This window comes from Petromyzon marinus, chromosome 4 (genome assembly GCF_048934315.1).
Source record: "Petromyzon marinus isolate PM22_M1 ecotype Great Lakes invasive population chromosome 4, UKy_Petmar_22M1.pri1.0, whole genome shotgun sequence".
Classification (NCBI taxonomy): Eukaryota; Metazoa; Chordata; class Hyperoartia; order Petromyzontiformes; family Petromyzontidae; genus Petromyzon; species Petromyzon marinus.
Window position 1 is genome coordinate 12,359,466 of NC_133670.1, and position 17,960 is coordinate 12,377,425.

General features: G+C 45.0%; 1 protein-coding gene across 1 annotated transcript; it reads left to right on the top strand.

The window, feature by feature from the left end:
- Nucleotides 1-10,693: 10,693 nt before the first annotated feature.
- PDIA4 (protein disulfide isomerase family A member 4) lies at nucleotides 10,694-16,784 on the top strand. The gene is made up of 10 exons (XM_032946193.2): nucleotides 10,694-10,912; nucleotides 12,706-12,877; nucleotides 13,272-13,477; nucleotides 13,758-13,896; nucleotides 14,237-14,442; nucleotides 14,702-14,860; nucleotides 15,058-15,209; nucleotides 15,331-15,490; nucleotides 15,635-15,868; nucleotides 16,027-16,784. Exons 1-10 carry the CDS (start codon nucleotides 10,834-10,836, stop codon nucleotides 16,437-16,439), a joined length of 1,920 nt encoding a protein of 639 aa, XP_032802084.2. The 5' UTR covers nucleotides 10,694-10,833; the 3' UTR covers nucleotides 16,440-16,784.
- The last annotated feature ends 1,176 nt before the right edge of the window (nucleotides 16,785-17,960 follow it).

Here is a 17,960-nt window from a genome sequence, read left to right on the forward strand (position 1 = left end):
GGTGGTGGAACAGACAGCACGGCGGTGTCGTTTCCGAAGCCGAACGCGGGAGACTGGTGGCAGACGGGACGGACGGGCGGGCGGGCGGGCAGCTCGGAGCGTGTCGACACGACAGGAGCCGCTGACGGGTCGTGGTGGTGGTGGTGGTCGTGGTGGTGTTGGTGGTGTTGTGGTTGGCCGGCAGTGGCGGTAGAAATTCTGCCGTCGGCGTGCGGCGGCAGTAGCGGCAACAAGTTGAAGAAGGGGCAGCGGCAGGAGCAGCAGAGAGAAGCACCCAGCAACACCTGCAGGGAAGGAGGAGGAGGAGGAGCACCAGCGGCAGGAATAAACTCTGCGTCACCCGCAGCCCAGGAACGGACACCCCACGACGACTCGCGCAGCAACAAAGGAATGCGGCGTCGGCGGCGGGGTTCAACCAACAGCTTCGGAAGAAAAGAAAAAAACTCTCGTTCAGTTGTTTGCGAAAGCGAGCAGAGAAGTTCTACTAAACTCTCGGCATCGTGCGCGAGGTGGCACTGTATCTTACTCCCACCCACCCCACCCCGCGGTCTCGTCCCGCGTTCTAAAGAGCGAAGAAAGGAAACTAAATCCCCGTCGTAGGCGGAAAATCGCTCGGAATCCCCAAAGGGGCTGTTTGTGTCTGATCCGCGAAACTCAAAGGCTCCCGTGTCGCCTGCCCTCGTTGTGGAGGTGGTGGTGGTGGGGGGGGGGCACGGGGTCTGCGCTTCGCGCCCAGCCCCGCGCCTCGCTCCACCCACCCCGGGCTCCCAGCCGCCTCCCTGCACCCTCCTCGCATTGTGCAGACACGCAGCCTGGCAACTCCCTGTCACCGCCCGGAGCACACCCACATCCATGATGATCACCGGGTACCACCTCTCCAGCACGTCCCATCATCTCCCCTGCGTCTCCCAGACGGTCACGTTGGAGCCGTCCATAAATGACATAAAGGGGTTTTTTGGGCGATTTTTGACCCCCCCTCCTCGTCACACGGCGTCACAAAACGTCAGACCCCCCCCCGCAAATATGACGTCACAAAGCTCTGCCCCCCCCCCCCCAAATAAAACATGCTTCAAATCGCTTTAAACTATTGTCATTGTAGTGCGTATTTAATGTTGCGCAGCACTCTGATGTTGTAGGAGAAAACATTTATTAAAACGTATATTTAATTAAGTAGAACGTGTTGTCTATGTTTATTTAAAGTTGCGCATTTTGATGTGACGTCACATTTCTCAACCCCCCCCCTCGTCACACATCGTCACAAATGTCTGACCCCTCCCCCCCCTAGGTGCGTGACGTCATTTATGGACGGCCCCTTAGGCGCGTACCCTGGCACTCCTCAGTAGCTCATTCCCCTGCATCCTCTAAACATAGTGCTTCCCCACTACTTCACAGATACCTGCACCGCTACATCCACTGAACCTCCCCAGATAGTCACGCACCAAAACATTATAATTGTCTTCCCAAGGTCCGACGCAGGACCTCCCTCTTGCACCCCTCCGCACAATATCCCAGGGAGTATGAAGCGCTTCTCTGTCACCCCACTCCCAGTACGGTACTTGGATCCAGCAGCTCGCTCTGCACCCCGAAGTTGCTACACGGTCACCCCTCTTGCACCACCACCTTTGTCCTTGTGCACGTACTGTAGAGAGAAACTCCCTGTACATCCCAGCATATCCCGGGGCCACCCTTCCGTACCTCCCCCGCATCCCGTGCACATACCGAACACCAAATGCCGTAATTATAATATATATTGGGGGGACACATCCCCCCTCCCAATATTCAAATATGCTCAAAATGCCCCCCCCCCCCAATATATTGCTATAAAAGAGATTTCTGTTTATATTGTGGTTATGGTTGTACTTTATTAATCCCTAATCTCTGCCATTACATACAATGGAACAAGAAAAGGTAAAAAAAGAAAAAAACAGAGCAATGTAATACAATACACCATTAGACATTATTGTAAAATATAAATAAAAAGTCCATCCTATGTGTTAGTTATTTTTTATATTTTATGCAGGAATTTCGTTTTCAAATTTAGATTTTTTTTCTGGGGGGGGGACCCCCAGCCACCCCTGGAAGATTTGGTCCTCCCCCTCAATGTTGACTACATGGCTACTGCCTTGCCGAACACGTAACCTCTTGCACATCCAAGGTTCGCCTGCAACTTCTCTCGCTCACACTCCTCACTCACTCATTCACTCACTCACTCGCGCCCGGCACTCAAGCTTATGCATGGACCCTTCGGGCTGGCCTCGCCACGCTGATAAGTTGTGATAAGCCAACCGTACTGGTTTTGATACAAACTCAAACGTCAAAAAAAGGTCTCGCTGTGTACAGTCGTTTTGTTGTTGTAAAAAAAACACCAGTGCTTGGTTAATAATGATTACGATTTAAATGCGGGGTTAGTTAGCCTAGAGTAAGTCGTGTGGCAGCACGTAGCGCAGCAATGTATAATCGTGTTAATTATTGACGGTCCATGTATGAGTGTGGTGCTACCGTCAATGTTTAATGATCTTAACCTTTAATATTGTTGTGCTCCAAGCAGTTTCGGTGTTGACACATTAAGTGTGCATTGCAAAGAAGCAATGCTCATTTGAATGATTATTGTAATTATAAATCACGCTCAGAGTTCACGCACTTAGCTAAATTTAAATAAGCGTGTTAAATGCACTTATAACGTGCGCAGCATTCGCTTACAGAGAGAGAACGACTCAGAAGCTCTAGAAAGAACCACAGATAAGCGGGGAGCAGCTACCACATCGACAAATACCTCCCCCCCACCCCCTCCAAGCTCTACAGTTCTGTATATTTTGATTTAAAGCTTTCGTGACTGCAGGGATTCATATTCTTGGTTCTTTCGGTAAAGTCGCATAGAAGGGAAACAATAAAATAATAAAAATATAAAACAATAAAAATTCTCACAACGTTTCGACTGCAACACAAGCAATCATCATCAGGTGTGAAAACCACAGCAACAATTTTTTTGCTGTGGTTTTCACACCTGATGATGATTGCTGTTGTTGCAGTAGAAACGTCGTGTGCATTTTTTTATTTTTATTATTTTATTGTTTCCTTTCTACGTGACTTTACCGAAAGAACCAAGAATATAGTTCTGTATATATTGAGGTATTATTGGACAATTCAACCCACCGGTAATGGATATCCATTGCAGACATAACTCCCCGCTCTGGCCTTTGCACCTGATTGGCTCACAAGTGACGACATTACATGTATCCCTCTATTTAAGAACGAAACAGGAGGGTTTCTTCACAAATCTGGCTGTCGCCTGATGAAGCTAGTTGTAATTACTGGTGAAACGTCGTACTCGAATTGTAAATGTTGTGGGTTTACTCTCCAACACACCGGTGTGCTGTACTTGTAACTAATTCGCATGTTTTGTTTACGTGACAAACCTTACTAATTGGCTGTATTAGGAATTAATGGTTCTTCATACTCCGAGTGTTCGTAGGTTAAAACACACGAACTATACGGTACTTTGGTCGTTAATCCTTCAAGATTGTTTCGTTTAAGGACCCGTGCTATGCAACTCGTGTGGCTTGCTGTGGTCACATGAATGTGAGGCAGTGCATTGCCCACGTCGTTTTCGCCAGCCCGTGAAGTTGGGTCCCCAGATCGTAGCCTCGCCTGACACCACCCCCCACCCCCCTGTCCTGAGTCACCTCAAATCCCGATGGCATCATCCACGGTGACAGTCAAGGGATTGAACGCATCCGGAAGTCCGTCCAATGAGATGATCGGTGGAATCGGCTAGTGTGTGTGTCGGTGCTAAGGTCAGCGCTGGATGTGTTTGTCACGTCACTGGATTTCGGGAGTTGGCGACAGGCTTATGGGAGCCCTTAATTCAGCAGTGGATTGACCATGGCTGATGGTGTAATATGAAAGAAAACCTCAACACGTTCGTCAATAGCAATGTTTAAAGAGGAAAGCAAATATATTCTAAGCGACGTTCTGGGCTATGGCCCTTTTTCAAAGAACAACGGATAATATAAAGCAATGCACTTGCAGTACGTGACATTTTATCAAGGTGGCGACACACCCAGTGCAATTCCCGTGTACATTGTGAATAATGAATGGTAACCGCGTTTAAACGCACCACATTTTCTCCTTAAGCATGACCACTTAAAAAAGCGTAAACACTGGGTTACGTATGTTGTGCGCACTTGCAAAATCAAATTGCAATGAAATGTAATTACAATTAAATAAGCGGGCAATTAATTAGTTAATTAAACAATGATTCCGAAGTCTGCAGCGATTTTCGGCTGAATTTCGATTTAAAGCTTTCGTGACTGCAATGATTCATCTTCTTTGGTTCTTTCGGTAAAGTCACGTAGAATGAGAATAAAATAATAAATTGATAAAATAAAATAACACAATAATATTCTCACGACGTTTCGGCCACAACACAAGCGGCCTTCATCAGGTGAAGGGACGAGACTGTCTGGTAGGACAGCGCTGGAGTGAAAGAGCCACGTTCAGATCACGTGATCTGAACCTGATGAAGGCCGCTTGTGTTGTGGCCGAAACGTCGTGAGAATATTATTGTGTTATTTTATTTTATCAATTTATTATTTTATTCTCATTCTACGTGACTTTACCGAAAGAACCAAAGAAGATTTTCGGCTGCTCCTTTTGCCGCATTCCAGCTGCGTGTGTTTGTGCGATTTGTCGTCTTGACTCAACCGTGCAGGAGGGAAAGCTCTGCTGTTACTACACTAGTTGTGAATTATGTTATCTTGATTGTCCCAAGGGGCTTATTTCCATTGATAAGTTGTTTACCAGTCTAGCGCGTAATTCACGTGCCTAATTTAACCAAACAAAACCCCTACGATTTTAAGTTGTGGACTGTTGCTACTATGCCTATGTTTTATACATGCACAAACGTGAACATCATTTCACGTAGTGAAATACATGTCTGGCACACGACAGGTTGTTTGCTTTGGTCGTTGAAATTGAATGTAGCAAGATATCTACGGGCATCCCTCGATATTACGGAACATATATATTCCTGAGATGTTATCCGGAATGCGAAATTCCGCATATTGATGTGCCCAACAACGACGACTTGCCGTATTTGGCCTTGGCACCGACACGTTCTTGCTCGACTCGGTTGTAATCTCGCTATCTGCGATGTAAGAGAAGAGCGCCACCTATACATTGCAGTGGTAATTCCATCGCAACTCAGCTAAATATTCAGGTGAACCTGAACAGATGCGTTTCTAAACTACATTGCGGTCATCATGGGACCTCCTTTGCCAGTACCAAATTATGAGAATAGGTTTTCTCCTTTTATTCTGGAAACAAAACAGGTGTTAAGATGTTAAAGTACCAAGCTGAAACCTTTCACAAGGAATCATGTCTAATATAACCACAATACTTGCGGTCAGAATGCAAACAATTACTCTGATAGTGCGTTGTCTTTGTGCTGTACGTCCATTGTCGTCCTCTGGTCTAACATCGTTTTGAGACGAGGCTCAAAAGAAAGCTGTCTCTGGTGTGGACCAATCAGTTTCAAGGACAATGCATATATTTTGATTTAAAGCTTTCGTGACTGCAGTAATTCATATTCTTATTTTGTTATTTTGTTGTTTCTCTTCAACGTGACTTTACCGAAAAAACTAAGAATATGAAAAATGCATATATTATCAGAGTATGTTTTTGTTTGCAATCTGACCACAAGTATTGTGGTTAATGCAGACATGATTCCTTGTAAAAAGATTTAAATTTTAGTGTTTTAACATCTTAACACCTGTTTGTTGCCAGACAAAAGGGGAAGACCTCTTCTCATACATTACGGTGACTACATTTAAACGACTGTACATTTGGCGCAGTGTGTTTGCAACGTGTGTCACTTGGGTACACGCAATAGCAAAACGAAAGCTAACACATACCTGTCAACCCATACGGTTTACCTGTATTCTTGTCCAGGGAAATTGAGTTTTCAGGTCCATACGGCGTACAGCCGTTTCAATAGGGGCAAAAAATGTATATGTGTTTCTCTCGTGATGGGACTTTGTAGGATGAACGTTGAGATTTTTAAGGTCACGGGGTGACCAATAAAATCTGACTTGGTCTATAATAAGGTAGGCACTGATAAGGGGTTAACAGGTATGCTAACACTTGACTTAAAGCTTTTGTGACTGGAGGAATTCATATTCTTTGGGTCTTTCGGTAAAGTCACGTTGCGATCGAAACGTCGTAGTTTTTTAAAAATTTTATTTGAACCTATCTACGTGACTTTACCGAAAGACCCAAAGAATCGGTATGCTAACAGCACAGATATTGGCTGCGATTGACGTTTTACATGCGGCGACTTTATCACGTGAGGCAAGGCTTTTCTACGTCATCTGACAAACAATTATACCGTTCACATAATCCACATCAGGGGCGGAGCCACAGGCGGGGGGGGGGGGGGCTGGGGGGGGGGGGGCTTAGCCCTCCCTGAAATTTTGGGAAAGTCGGTAATCGGGAGAACCGGATGTCCGGCTGCTGCAAAATGCTGCAGCCTGCCACCTTGTGCTGCCCTGCAGGCTGCCACCTCGTGCTGCCCTGCAGGCTGCCACCTTGTGTGCTGCCCTGCAGGCTGTCACCTTGTGTGCTGCCCTGCAGGCTGCCACCTCGTGCTGCCCTGCAGGCTTCTTGAGCGGCAGCCTTTCGAAATTATCGAACTTATTAGCCACATCAGCGGCTCCGACCTATTAATAAACTCCGCGTTCAAATCCAATAAAATTTGTTTTATATATTTGTGGCGCCCATTAGAAACCATACACTGGATATCTCAGAATATTAAAGTCAGCTCCCCCAAAGTGAAAATCCTGGTTCCGCCCCTGATCCACATGCTGCGGTTTTATCACCCCTAGGCTTACTTTACACACTTTCCTGCACCCCATAATGTATTATATTATCTCATTTATTTTATTTCTACGTGACTTTACCGAAAGAACCAAAGAGTAACCCCAAATATTCATTGCACGAACACATATCTTTACCTAAAATACGAACTCGGCTCGCGAGTGCGACTAACAGCGTTAGATAACGCCTATAATCCCCCGCTGTGGAGGCGAGGGTTGATGGATAGCACAAATGTTGTGCAACAACTTTCCCGTGGGTGTTGAAGTGCCATACCCCGGCTCGCAAGGAGAAGGCAGTACAGCAAGTGGCCTAATCGCCATCTGTTGCCATCTTTACGCGGATAGAGTGTTGCTCCCGCGGGTACAAACATTCATAAATTGGCCGAAACATCTTAAAAAAGTAAAAACCTAATGCAAGACCCTCCTGAAAATAGAGTTCTACGACTCAGCGTAGCTTTCTGGATAAACAATGAATGTTGTTGCACAGACAGAACCAACACCGTACTATTTGCTCTGCTTGGTAATACTGATTCGAATTTATAATGCGCATACCATCCTAGGATCCCGATGCGCAATGGATGAAAAGTAGAAAACAAAAACAACCAGGGCAACCGTCCAAACTAAAGAGGGAAGGCCAGTTTAAAGAGATGGGGTTTCAACGCAGACTTAAATATATCTACCGACTCTGATTGCCTGCTTTCAATTGGCAAGGCGTTCCATAGCCTGGGTGCCAATCTAACAAAAGCCCGGTCACCAAAACAGCACAGCCTAGACATGGGAGTGCTGAGCAGTTGGAGATCAGAAGATCTTAAGGACCTTGATGGAATATATAAATGTATTAGTTCTGGCGACCGCCAGAATGAATGTGAGTGTTTCCCACATTATTTTCACTGTTGGCAACGTCTGATTGAGAAATCACGCTCGGAACTCCAGCTCGTTCGTCCAAGTACTTTACCGCACGAGTACAAATATGCATTACTCGGGTAAACCTATGCAGAGCAAACACAGATAAGAGGTGGCATGGGGTGATTGGTTGAAAGATGCGCTCAATGCTGGTTTTGTCAACACCCCTTGCACACGTACCAAGAAACGCCCTCCGGTGGTGGTTTGTGGGTTTTATTCCGTAAATAATTCCAGTAAGTTTGATCTTGAGTAATGCCTCCCGTGACCTCAAAACCACCTTTCCCAACAGCCATCTTGCCACAGCTCTGAACCACCTCCAATCTGGGTCATCTCTGCTAATTTGTACACCGTTGGAAATTAGGGCTGTATCCAGGGCTTCGATACTTCCAACTCTTCACCAGAACCCGCCACAACCCCCAACCCTCCAGGGAGCGTGACAATTACATTATATACATTTTCCCGAAACGCAGCCCTAAATTCCTCCGGCTGAAATTAATCCCTGGCTGTACGTGAACACACACATTTCTGAGCACACATGCATAAACTGTAATCTGTCTGCGTTCAGCCATTATTATCGCGAGGACGTTGCAGGGGATTGTGGATGAATGTTGTGATCAGAATCCTACCTCGTGTGTTAAAACTGCATGGAACGTTATATTGTGTCAGGCAGAGAGAGGTCTGCACTCAACCGCTGTACTGATTATCCAGGGAAGCAATGCGATCGTATAGGTCACACTGCAAATTACTACAACTAAGTGGCTCATGTAGTCATGCCTGAATTGCCTACAATTTAATTTCCCCATTTTACCTCATGCAGACTTTACCAGTGCTTCTGCAATGATGGCATCAAGAAGCAATTAACCTGCAGCACTGAGGTCAGCCTAGAATGCTGTTTTATAAAACCAGGCGCGTTCACTGCATGGTAACTGCAGGTGTATGGCCAGCGATGTTAATGGAAGTTACATGCAAAACTAACGATCGTTTAATTGCAACCTAATGGCCACACAGCATGGACGCGACACCCGTGGATCTTGTTAGCCATGTGAAAGTGAAGGCCAACTCAACACGCATAACATTCCAATTTTCACGCTTGTAACTGAGCAAAAGTTAAGAAGTGTTGGAGGGACATAACTGGAAAACACAGAAGATGTATATGTCGGGGGATAAAAACGATGAAATACACGTCAGGGCTATCGAGAGCAGAGTGGACTCCTTTTGGAAATGTTTATTTGATGATGCGCAACATATCTGCCTATATAAATGTTTTAATCAGTGCATATTACCTAAAAATGACATGGATCGAAAGCATGGAATCTTTAAAGTATTCAAAGAAGCATAGATACGAATAGTGAAATATTCACACACATAACTGTATGGGTTAGAGAACAAATTCAACAAAATGCATGCATCTCAATTTTTTTTAGGCCCAGTGACAAATTAAGTGAATTTATTTTATGACATTTGTAGGGATTGTGTCAATGGAACGTGATAATGTTACAAGTAACCTTACATTATTCTTAGCTCATTCCCAGTATTCTGCTAAATAATGTATGAGTTTTAATTTGTAAGTTATCATGGAGATTAATGCAATGTTGCAACATACATTGTTTCATTAAATTAGGGAAGTCACCCTCCAAAAACAGCTTGCAAACTAACTTCGAAAGGAACTAATTTTGATGATAGTGCAGTGAATGTGATGTTGCAACTGAAATGCATTTTATCTGAAGACTTCCAGGAGATTTTTGAGGACTCCAATGTTAGAAACCTATAGCTTAACTAAAATGTTTACCATGGGAATTCAGTTTACCATGGAAATCCAATTGACCAGGGAATTCCAGTTCACCCTGGAAGTCCAGTTCACTATGGGAAACCTTTTTACCATGGGAGTGCAATTGACCAGGGAAGTCAAGTTTGTCATGGGAGTCCAGTTGACCAGGGAATTCCCATTTATCATGGGAATTCAGTTTGCTGTGGGAATCCAGCTGACCACGGAATCCCAGTTCACCATGGAAGTCCGCTTTACCATGGGATTGCAGTTTACCATGGAAGTCAAATTTACCATGGGAGTGCAATTGACCAGGGAATTTCAGTTCACCCTGGAAGTCCAGTTCACTATAGGAGTCTAGTTTATCATGGAAGTCTAATTTGCCATGGAAGTTGAGTTGACCAGGAAATTCCAGTTCACCATGGAAGTCCTGTTTATCATGGGAGTGCAGTTTGCCATGGAACTCCAATTTACCATGGGAGTCCAGCTGACCAAGGAAGTCCAGATTACCATGGGAATCCTAGTTCACCATGGATGTCCGGTTTACCATGGGAGTGGAGTTTACCATGGAAATCAAATTTGCCATGGGAGTGCAATTGACCAGGGAAGTCCAGTTTACCATGGAAGTCCAGTTGACCAGGGAAGTCAAGTTCACCATGGAAGTCCAGTTTGCCATGGACGTTCGTCTCACAATGTAACGCCTCGTCGGCAGTGGCCACTGCTTCCCACGAATCGCCACCATTCACAGGGCTACGCGAATTCATTGGGTCTCGGGGCCGGAGTAATCGATTCTAACTTCCAGCTACGATTCCTGGATCGGGCGCCGAGCCCCTCCCACGAAACGCGTTACGTCACGCGACGCGCGCGCTGCTCGAACCTGGCAGCTCGCGATTGGTCGGCGCGTGACTTCAACGCCGTATCCCTCCGCGAAGAGTTTAACCGTGGGGGGGCCGTTTTGCAACTTTAAAACAGAACGCTCTTCGCGTCCCTAACGATCAATGACAACAACAACAAAACACGCAATCGCACAAATCGCTGTCGGGCACGACGCCTCACTCGCGTCACACGCGCGCGAGGTGGACGAATCGTGCCAAAATTAGTTGCCGGCGCTATTTCGTCTCGGCGGAGGGACACGTGCGCTGTGGCGGCGAGCGCGTGGCTATATATAAGGCGGGTCTCGAGGTGCGCGTAGCACCCCGTGGGTCTCCGCGGGAGAAGTCGAGGGCCTGCCGCGGTTGTTCGACGTGAATCCAAGATTTCACATCGCCGTTGCCAATTGAACTCTTGAGCGCCATGAAGGTGAAGAAGCTGTCGCTGCTAATGGCCTTGGCTGTACTGACGCAGCTGCCGCACGTGTCGGCAACTGAAGACGGTGGGTTTATTTACCCTACTACACCCAGGGCCGCGCTCGGCGATTTATTGTCAGTGCGCGTGTTGTGGTGTGGTGTGTGTACGGCGATCTTTTTTTAAAACGAATATCACGACAGAGGGAAGACGTCTTTTGGTTGCCAGTAAGCGGCTGCTGCAACGCCGTAGGGGAGCCACGCGCACTTGACGCTCGGAACGGGGCGGCTTGTGTGCGTTGTGTGCCTCTATGGGCGCACTTGACAAGGTTCATTGCTGGGGGAGAGAATAAGAGAGTCGGCAGTGGATTTTGGTGCCTCCACCCCCCCCCTCGTATTTTGCTGCCTTTGGAGCGTTCGGATGTGGCCGTGAACAATTTGCCGGGAACAACATCCCCCCCTCGGCTGACCTATCGCACTCTCCCTCCGTATTGTTAATTTTGGTACTACAGTATTACTCAAGGCTATATAACGTCTCCACAAAGTTTTGAAGTTCATTCTGAAAGAAAACTTGGGCAGCAACCCTCGCTGCTGTGTGCGTGCGTGCGTCTCGTTGCTGGCCGTCGGGTTTAAGAAGTGGGAATATGGTGAAAGTACCGCTATGAATCTATGTCCGCTGAACTTCTTTCGCACCGTACGTGCTTAATTGGAGGTGCTGGGGGAAGGGCCTACAAACTACACACAAAGCAGGTTCCTTAAATAAATTAAGTTTTCTCAATCTGTGAGGTGTTTCGTGCACGAGCTCCCCCAGTGGCTTCCTAACATCGACAGACGTGCGAAATTTTCACGTCGTTTGCTTGTGGTCTCGGGTGAGTGGGGGGCCGAGTAAATGCTGAGATTTAATTTCAGGTGGGGGGGGGGCCCGGAAAAAATCCCTTGGGTGGAGTGCGCCCTGTGATGCGACGGCCGCTGTGGAGCTCTCCCATTGGCCCCTGCGCTCACGGGAGGGCGTGGCACAGCCCAACAAACTTCGCAACTTGTCCATTGTGACTGCCACACATCATCATTACCAATGCAGTGTTGTGTTTCACGTAATTGCGTAAGGAGTATTCGTCTGCGGATTTGCGTCAACGGAGCTTTTTTTGGGGCCCATTCCCCGTAATCTCCAAATGTTTCTTCTCCCCCCCCCCCTTTTTGAAAAGGTATTGGCCAAACATCCCAAGCAAAGTTCTTGACTGAGGCTTTCATGCATGAACAGGGATATCGGTTAAACACGTGTGGGCTTTCGCGACCAATATCCATGAAAGGTTTTTTTTGGTTTAGATCGCGTGAATATATAAGCGTGTCGTTAAACCTGCCACCACCCGACACAGCCAACTCGTAAGGGTTGTTAGAACCTTTAAAGATTTATATATTTATGCGGTCTAACCTAAAAAAACTATTATAGAGATCTTATTGGTTCTTTCGGTAAGTCACGTAGAAGGGAAATAATATAATAAAACATTTTATTATTTCCCTTATACGTTATTATTTCCCTTCTACGTGACTTTACCGAAAGAACCAAGAAGATGAATCCCTGCAGTCACGAAAGCTTTAAATCGAAATAATATAGAGATATCGGTGTATTCAATTTGAAAAGTTGGCAGTATTTCAGTTTTAAAGTAGCCAGGAACTCGGTAAACATTTACAAGTTTGTTTGAACAGCGGCAGCTTGTGATTATTTACATTTTTGTATTTCGATTTCACACTTGAAAACAAGCACCATGTTTAAAATGGCACGTTCATTGAAGGTCGGAACCAGGATGTCGACACTGAACACAAGTGCTGCAGCTTGGATTTATTTGCTTTGCGAGTCCTTGATTTCCCTGTGTCTTGGTAACAGATGATATAAACGAAGCAGTCAAAGCTGATGATGGTGACGACGACACTGATGACGGAGAGGAGGATGTAACGGCAGTGAAGGAAGAGAATGGAGTCTTGATTCTTAAAGACCTTAATTTTGACTTTTTTGTTGCTGGCAAAGATACAGTGTTGTTGGAATTCTATGCTCCATGGTATGTCACTGCTTAACATCTTAATTGTTTGGCTCTAAAAGCCTAATGGTCACACTATTAAATGTCAGTATCCCCAACATTGTACTAAATGCATGCAGCTGTTATTACATTGACATGTGTATTCTATCAACTTTGCATACCTGTTGGATTCCTGAAGCTGAATAGTATTTTGCTTTTAGACATGACTATAAATAAACACTTAATACAGTAAGACCTATTGTATACACGGCTTGATTAATTTGTAGATATCCAACCTTATCTTAAACATTCCAAAGTATGCACATTCCACTACCAGGTTAGAGGTGAGTTGTTAAAAATCACTGCAGTGCTTGATGCAGTGTGTATGGTATTACGCTCCTGAATTGTGACACGCCATGTTAATATGCTCATACAGGTGTGGCCATTGCAAGGAGTTCGCTTCCGAGTATGAAAAAATAGCGAAGGAACTCGCGGAAAACGATCCCCCCATTCCCGTAGCCAAAGTGGATGCTACGGTTGCTGTGCACTTGGCAGAGCGCTTCAGCGTCAGTGGCTATCCCACCATTAAAATCCTCAAGAAGGGCCAGGCCGTAGACTACGACGGGGATCGCACTCAGGATGGTGAGTGCTCGTGAAGCTACATGGGGCACCCAATGCTATTTAACCACGTTGATTCGTCATGTTGTCTCCTTTGCATGTAAACTGCCATCGGTGAACGATGAGACGCTGAAAATGTAACGTCAAACTTTTGTGGCAAGTATTTTTTAAAGTGATATTTTAAATGGAAAGTTTGCGATGGAGAATGGCAAACCAATGTATTATGGAAGTTGGGGTATTGAGTGAGTAAAACATCTGACCCTTGTCGAGGCTTTTTTCGTAACACTTGACTTGTCTCTCGTAGCCATCATTGCGAAGGTGAAAGAAGTGGCATCGCCTGACTGGAAACCACCCCCTGAGGCTGTGCTGACTCTGACGGAGAGTAACTTTGACGAGATTGTGAACGATGCAGACATCATCCTGGTGGAGTTCTATGCCCCCTGGTAAGAATGTGGCTTTCAGTGCAAATAAGCGTTAACAATGGGGAACATATCAACAGGGTTGATGAGCCATCTGATTTTGAAATTAAGCGAATTTGCTATTATGGAAGCATGGCTGTTAAGTAGTCTATTTAAATTAAATTAGTATATAACGTGATTCGCTCACGAAATGATGGTTCACTTACAACCCAGTCAATAAAGCAATATGCTGTGCAGTGAATTGTTATGTTTGGAGAAGCTAATATTGTGGGATATAGGATATTAAATGTTTAATTTCTCAGGATGGCAGCTCGATTGTTTTCACATGAACAACAGTAACGATTTTCTGTCTCTTGTCTATCAGGTGTGGCCACTGCAAAAAACTTGCCCCAGAATATGAAAAGGCAGCACAAGAGCTCTCAAAGAACACGCCACCAATCCCCTTGGCCAAGGTGGATGCCACGGTTGAGTCTGAGCTCGGAAAACGGTTTGGCGTGAGTGGATACCCCACACTCAAGCTCTTCCGGAAGGGCAAAGCGTACGACTACAATGGGCCCCGGGAGCAATATGGTAATGATGGAAGTGCACAAAGCAGTGAAATTAGAATATCCCCGAGAAATTTGCAAGTTTGTTTGCATACTAAGTTGACCATACTGGGTCAAACTTAAACTAGTTGTGAGCTAAAAATGTATGGTAAAATCATCACTATGCATGCATGTTGAACTTATTTTGCACCGCACCTCGCCAGCCGTGCTCATCTACTTTTGTGTCTAGCACCACCCCCAACTCAAAAGAAAGATTCCAAGTTGCCCGTTTCTCCTGTTCCTAGGTATTGTGAGCCACATGATTGAGCAAGCAGGCCCTGCTTCCCAGGAGCTCAAGTCTATGAAACAGCTGAATGGTTTTGTCCAAAATGGCGATGATGTGGTCATTCTGGGTGTGTTCAAGAATGAGCAGGATGTTGCTCTTCAGCTCTTCCAAGAAACCGGTGAGCCCTTATTCTGTCAAGATAAATCCTAAAGGGCATGAAAAAACATATTTTGGTTTAATCAACAAAGTCCTGCTTTACAGTTTATGCATGTGGCAACTTGTAATTATGTATAGATTGTTATCTAACCCAGTATGTTGGTGGAAATGGATTGCATGGAAATTTCACAACTTAAATTTAACACTTGCCCTTTGCAGGTAACAATGTCAGAGAGGAATTTAAGTTTTACCACACATTTGAAGAAAATATTAAGAACCATCTCAAAGCTGTGGATGGGCAGGTGGTCGTGCTGCATCCTGAGCGTTTCCAATCCAAATATGAACCCAAGCAGTTCACATTTGACATCCAGGTCTGTTTCCTTTAACCAGTTGCACCACACGTGGTTATTATTGCACACTACAGATATTCACTATATGGTTGAGAGACTGAAGTTGTATTTTGCAATACTAAAATGTGATATATTTTTATAGGCGGACTCAACAGATTCTGACCTCAAGGCTTTTGTGGAAAAGCATTCGGTACCACTTGTGGGTCAGCGCAAGCCCTCGAATGAAGCCAAGCGTTATGCTTCCAGACGGCCCCTTGTCGTTGTCTTCTATGGCGTGGATTTCAGCTTTGACTACCGCACAGGTCTGTGCTAAGATTAAATAACAGTTTATGAAACTGCAGACTCCTTTAAGACCAATGCTGTCTGGAATTAACACTGCACTGTTATCATTGGATTTTCTCTTCGATTTTTCCCCCTTTCACCATGCCTCCTTTTTGACCACTCAGCCACACAGTTCTGGCGTTCCAAGGTGTTGGAGGTGGCAAAGGACTTTCCCAAATTCACTTTTGCCATCGCGAGTGAAGACGACTATTCAAAAGAGCTGAGTGACCTGGGACTAGCAGAGAGTGGTGAGGAAGTAAATGCTGCAATCCTTGATGCCTCGGGCAAAAAGTATGCCATGGCACCAGAGGAGTTTGATGCAGATGTACTGCGCGACTTTGTGATCTCATTTGAGAAAGGTGAGTGAGGCAGTGCAGGTACTTTTTAAATTTGCACTTTTGTTCTTGGGTTTTAGCATTGCTTTAAAAAAAGATTCTGCTAAAACTAGGGGTTAAATTACACGTGGCACTATCTAACGTTTGTTTGACCGTCTTGTTGTTCTGCATGATGCTCGCAGGCAAGCTGAAGGCAGTGGTGAAATCCCAACCCTTGCCCAAGTCCAACAAGGGCCCTGTGAAGGTGGTAGTAGGGCGGACATTTGAGCAGATGGTTTTGGACAACAGCAAAGATGTGCTCATAGAATTCTATGCACCATGGTGTGGCCACTGCAAAAGCTTGGAGCCTATCTACAAGGATCTAGGGAAGAAGTATAAAGGTCACAAAGGACTCGTTATTGCCAAGATGGATGCAACAGTTAACGACATCCCTCACGATTCCTACAAAGCAGAGGGTTTCCCTACCATATACTTCTCCCCCAGCGGAGCCAAGGATCGGCCCATAAAGTTTGCAGATGGTTCACGTGACCTGGAGTCGCTGAGCAAATTCATTGAGAAGCATGCCACCAAGCTGTCAATAAAAGATGAGCTTTAGCAGTGCCACTGTGGACTTGGAAAAACTGGGGGAATCGAATAGATTTCTGCTTTAGTATTGGTTGGAATGTTTATGGTAGGGTCAATTGAGGGAGTGGGGAAATTACAAATTGCTGCAATTTCTGTGCAGTCTTATTTCCTGTACTGGGCCTTTGGTCAAAAATCGGTCTGTTCTCCGTGGTATTTTGTTTGCAGCATTATTTGGTCAGTTATGCTTATTGTTGCAATTATTTGATTGTTTAACACTGCAACGTCCAACTTGGATGTATGAACTCAAGATTGAGGTGAAACAGTTGTAAAGAACTGCATTCAAAAAGTGCTTCTGCAAATAAACATTTTTATTTAATGATGGTCTGCTTGTGTTTTTTGTGCCCCATTAATTTGTTATAGTAAATCCCAGTGCTTTTATACATGCTTGTACATCGTGTCAACTAAAATATCAAATTGGCCAATTTTAAAACCCTTTTAGTCTAACCGATTTTTTTACAAAAACAGGTCATGCCTTAGCTGTCACATGTCTAGCTGTCATCACTGCTGTATCCAGGGACTCCAAACATGAATGGGTCTATGGACTGCACGAGGCTTTAACGTGAGAAAGCTAACTTGACTTAAATCACGTTCATTACAGTTTTACTCTGGGAATTGTAGGAGCTATTGCAGTATTTTTTTTGCCACGTGGAGGCAGACTGATGGAACGTTGAGTATCAATAACCATCTTAGGGCGCCAATTGCCACCTTCCTAGTGTTGCATGAAAAGGAGAATAAGAGAAGCTAATTTTGTATATGCCACTTGTGCTTGGCTTGACAACCTGTAGAGTGGAGGCGTGACATTTTAAATTAAACGTCATGTAGTGGGCAGAGCCAACATGCACTTACAGGGAAGCGTTCGTGGGCAATGTAACTTGCTGACAATATTTAATTGTCTAATTCTCGAGAACGCAAAAATTGTTGGCTCGCTAGAATGCTTATTCAGCCATGTTATAACCACTGCCAGATACCTTTTTATAATCATCGTTATGTTCCTGCAATGGAACAACCTACCTCTTGTGCATGACCTGGTTCACGTGACCCCCCCCCCCTTTTCCCCACTTGGTTTCATCACCCATTAGCCATCATCCCTTCCCACGACTTGTCGCATTGCTACATTTTTCGCAACAATCCAAGTGCTTAATTTTTGTTGCGAGCTTTTTTCTACTTCCTGGTGCACGTGACAGTTTGGTTGTGTGAAGGGTTCAAATGTCACATTGCGTCGCCTAGCTTAAAATCAAGTGTCATTGGTTTGGAAACCTATGTATCAACATATAAAATTTACTTAATAGTCGTGTTTACATATTCATATTTACGTGGATGGAAGTGAGCGTAAGCAGTATCATTTCTTAACATGGAATAAATACTGAATGTAAGACCCTTAATAAAACCAGACACTTTTGCATCTCATTTTGATGGGAGATGACCCTGTAGGGCACTACAAATGGAAAAATAAACAATTTGTAAAATCTCAAAGTCAATGTGAGCATTTTTC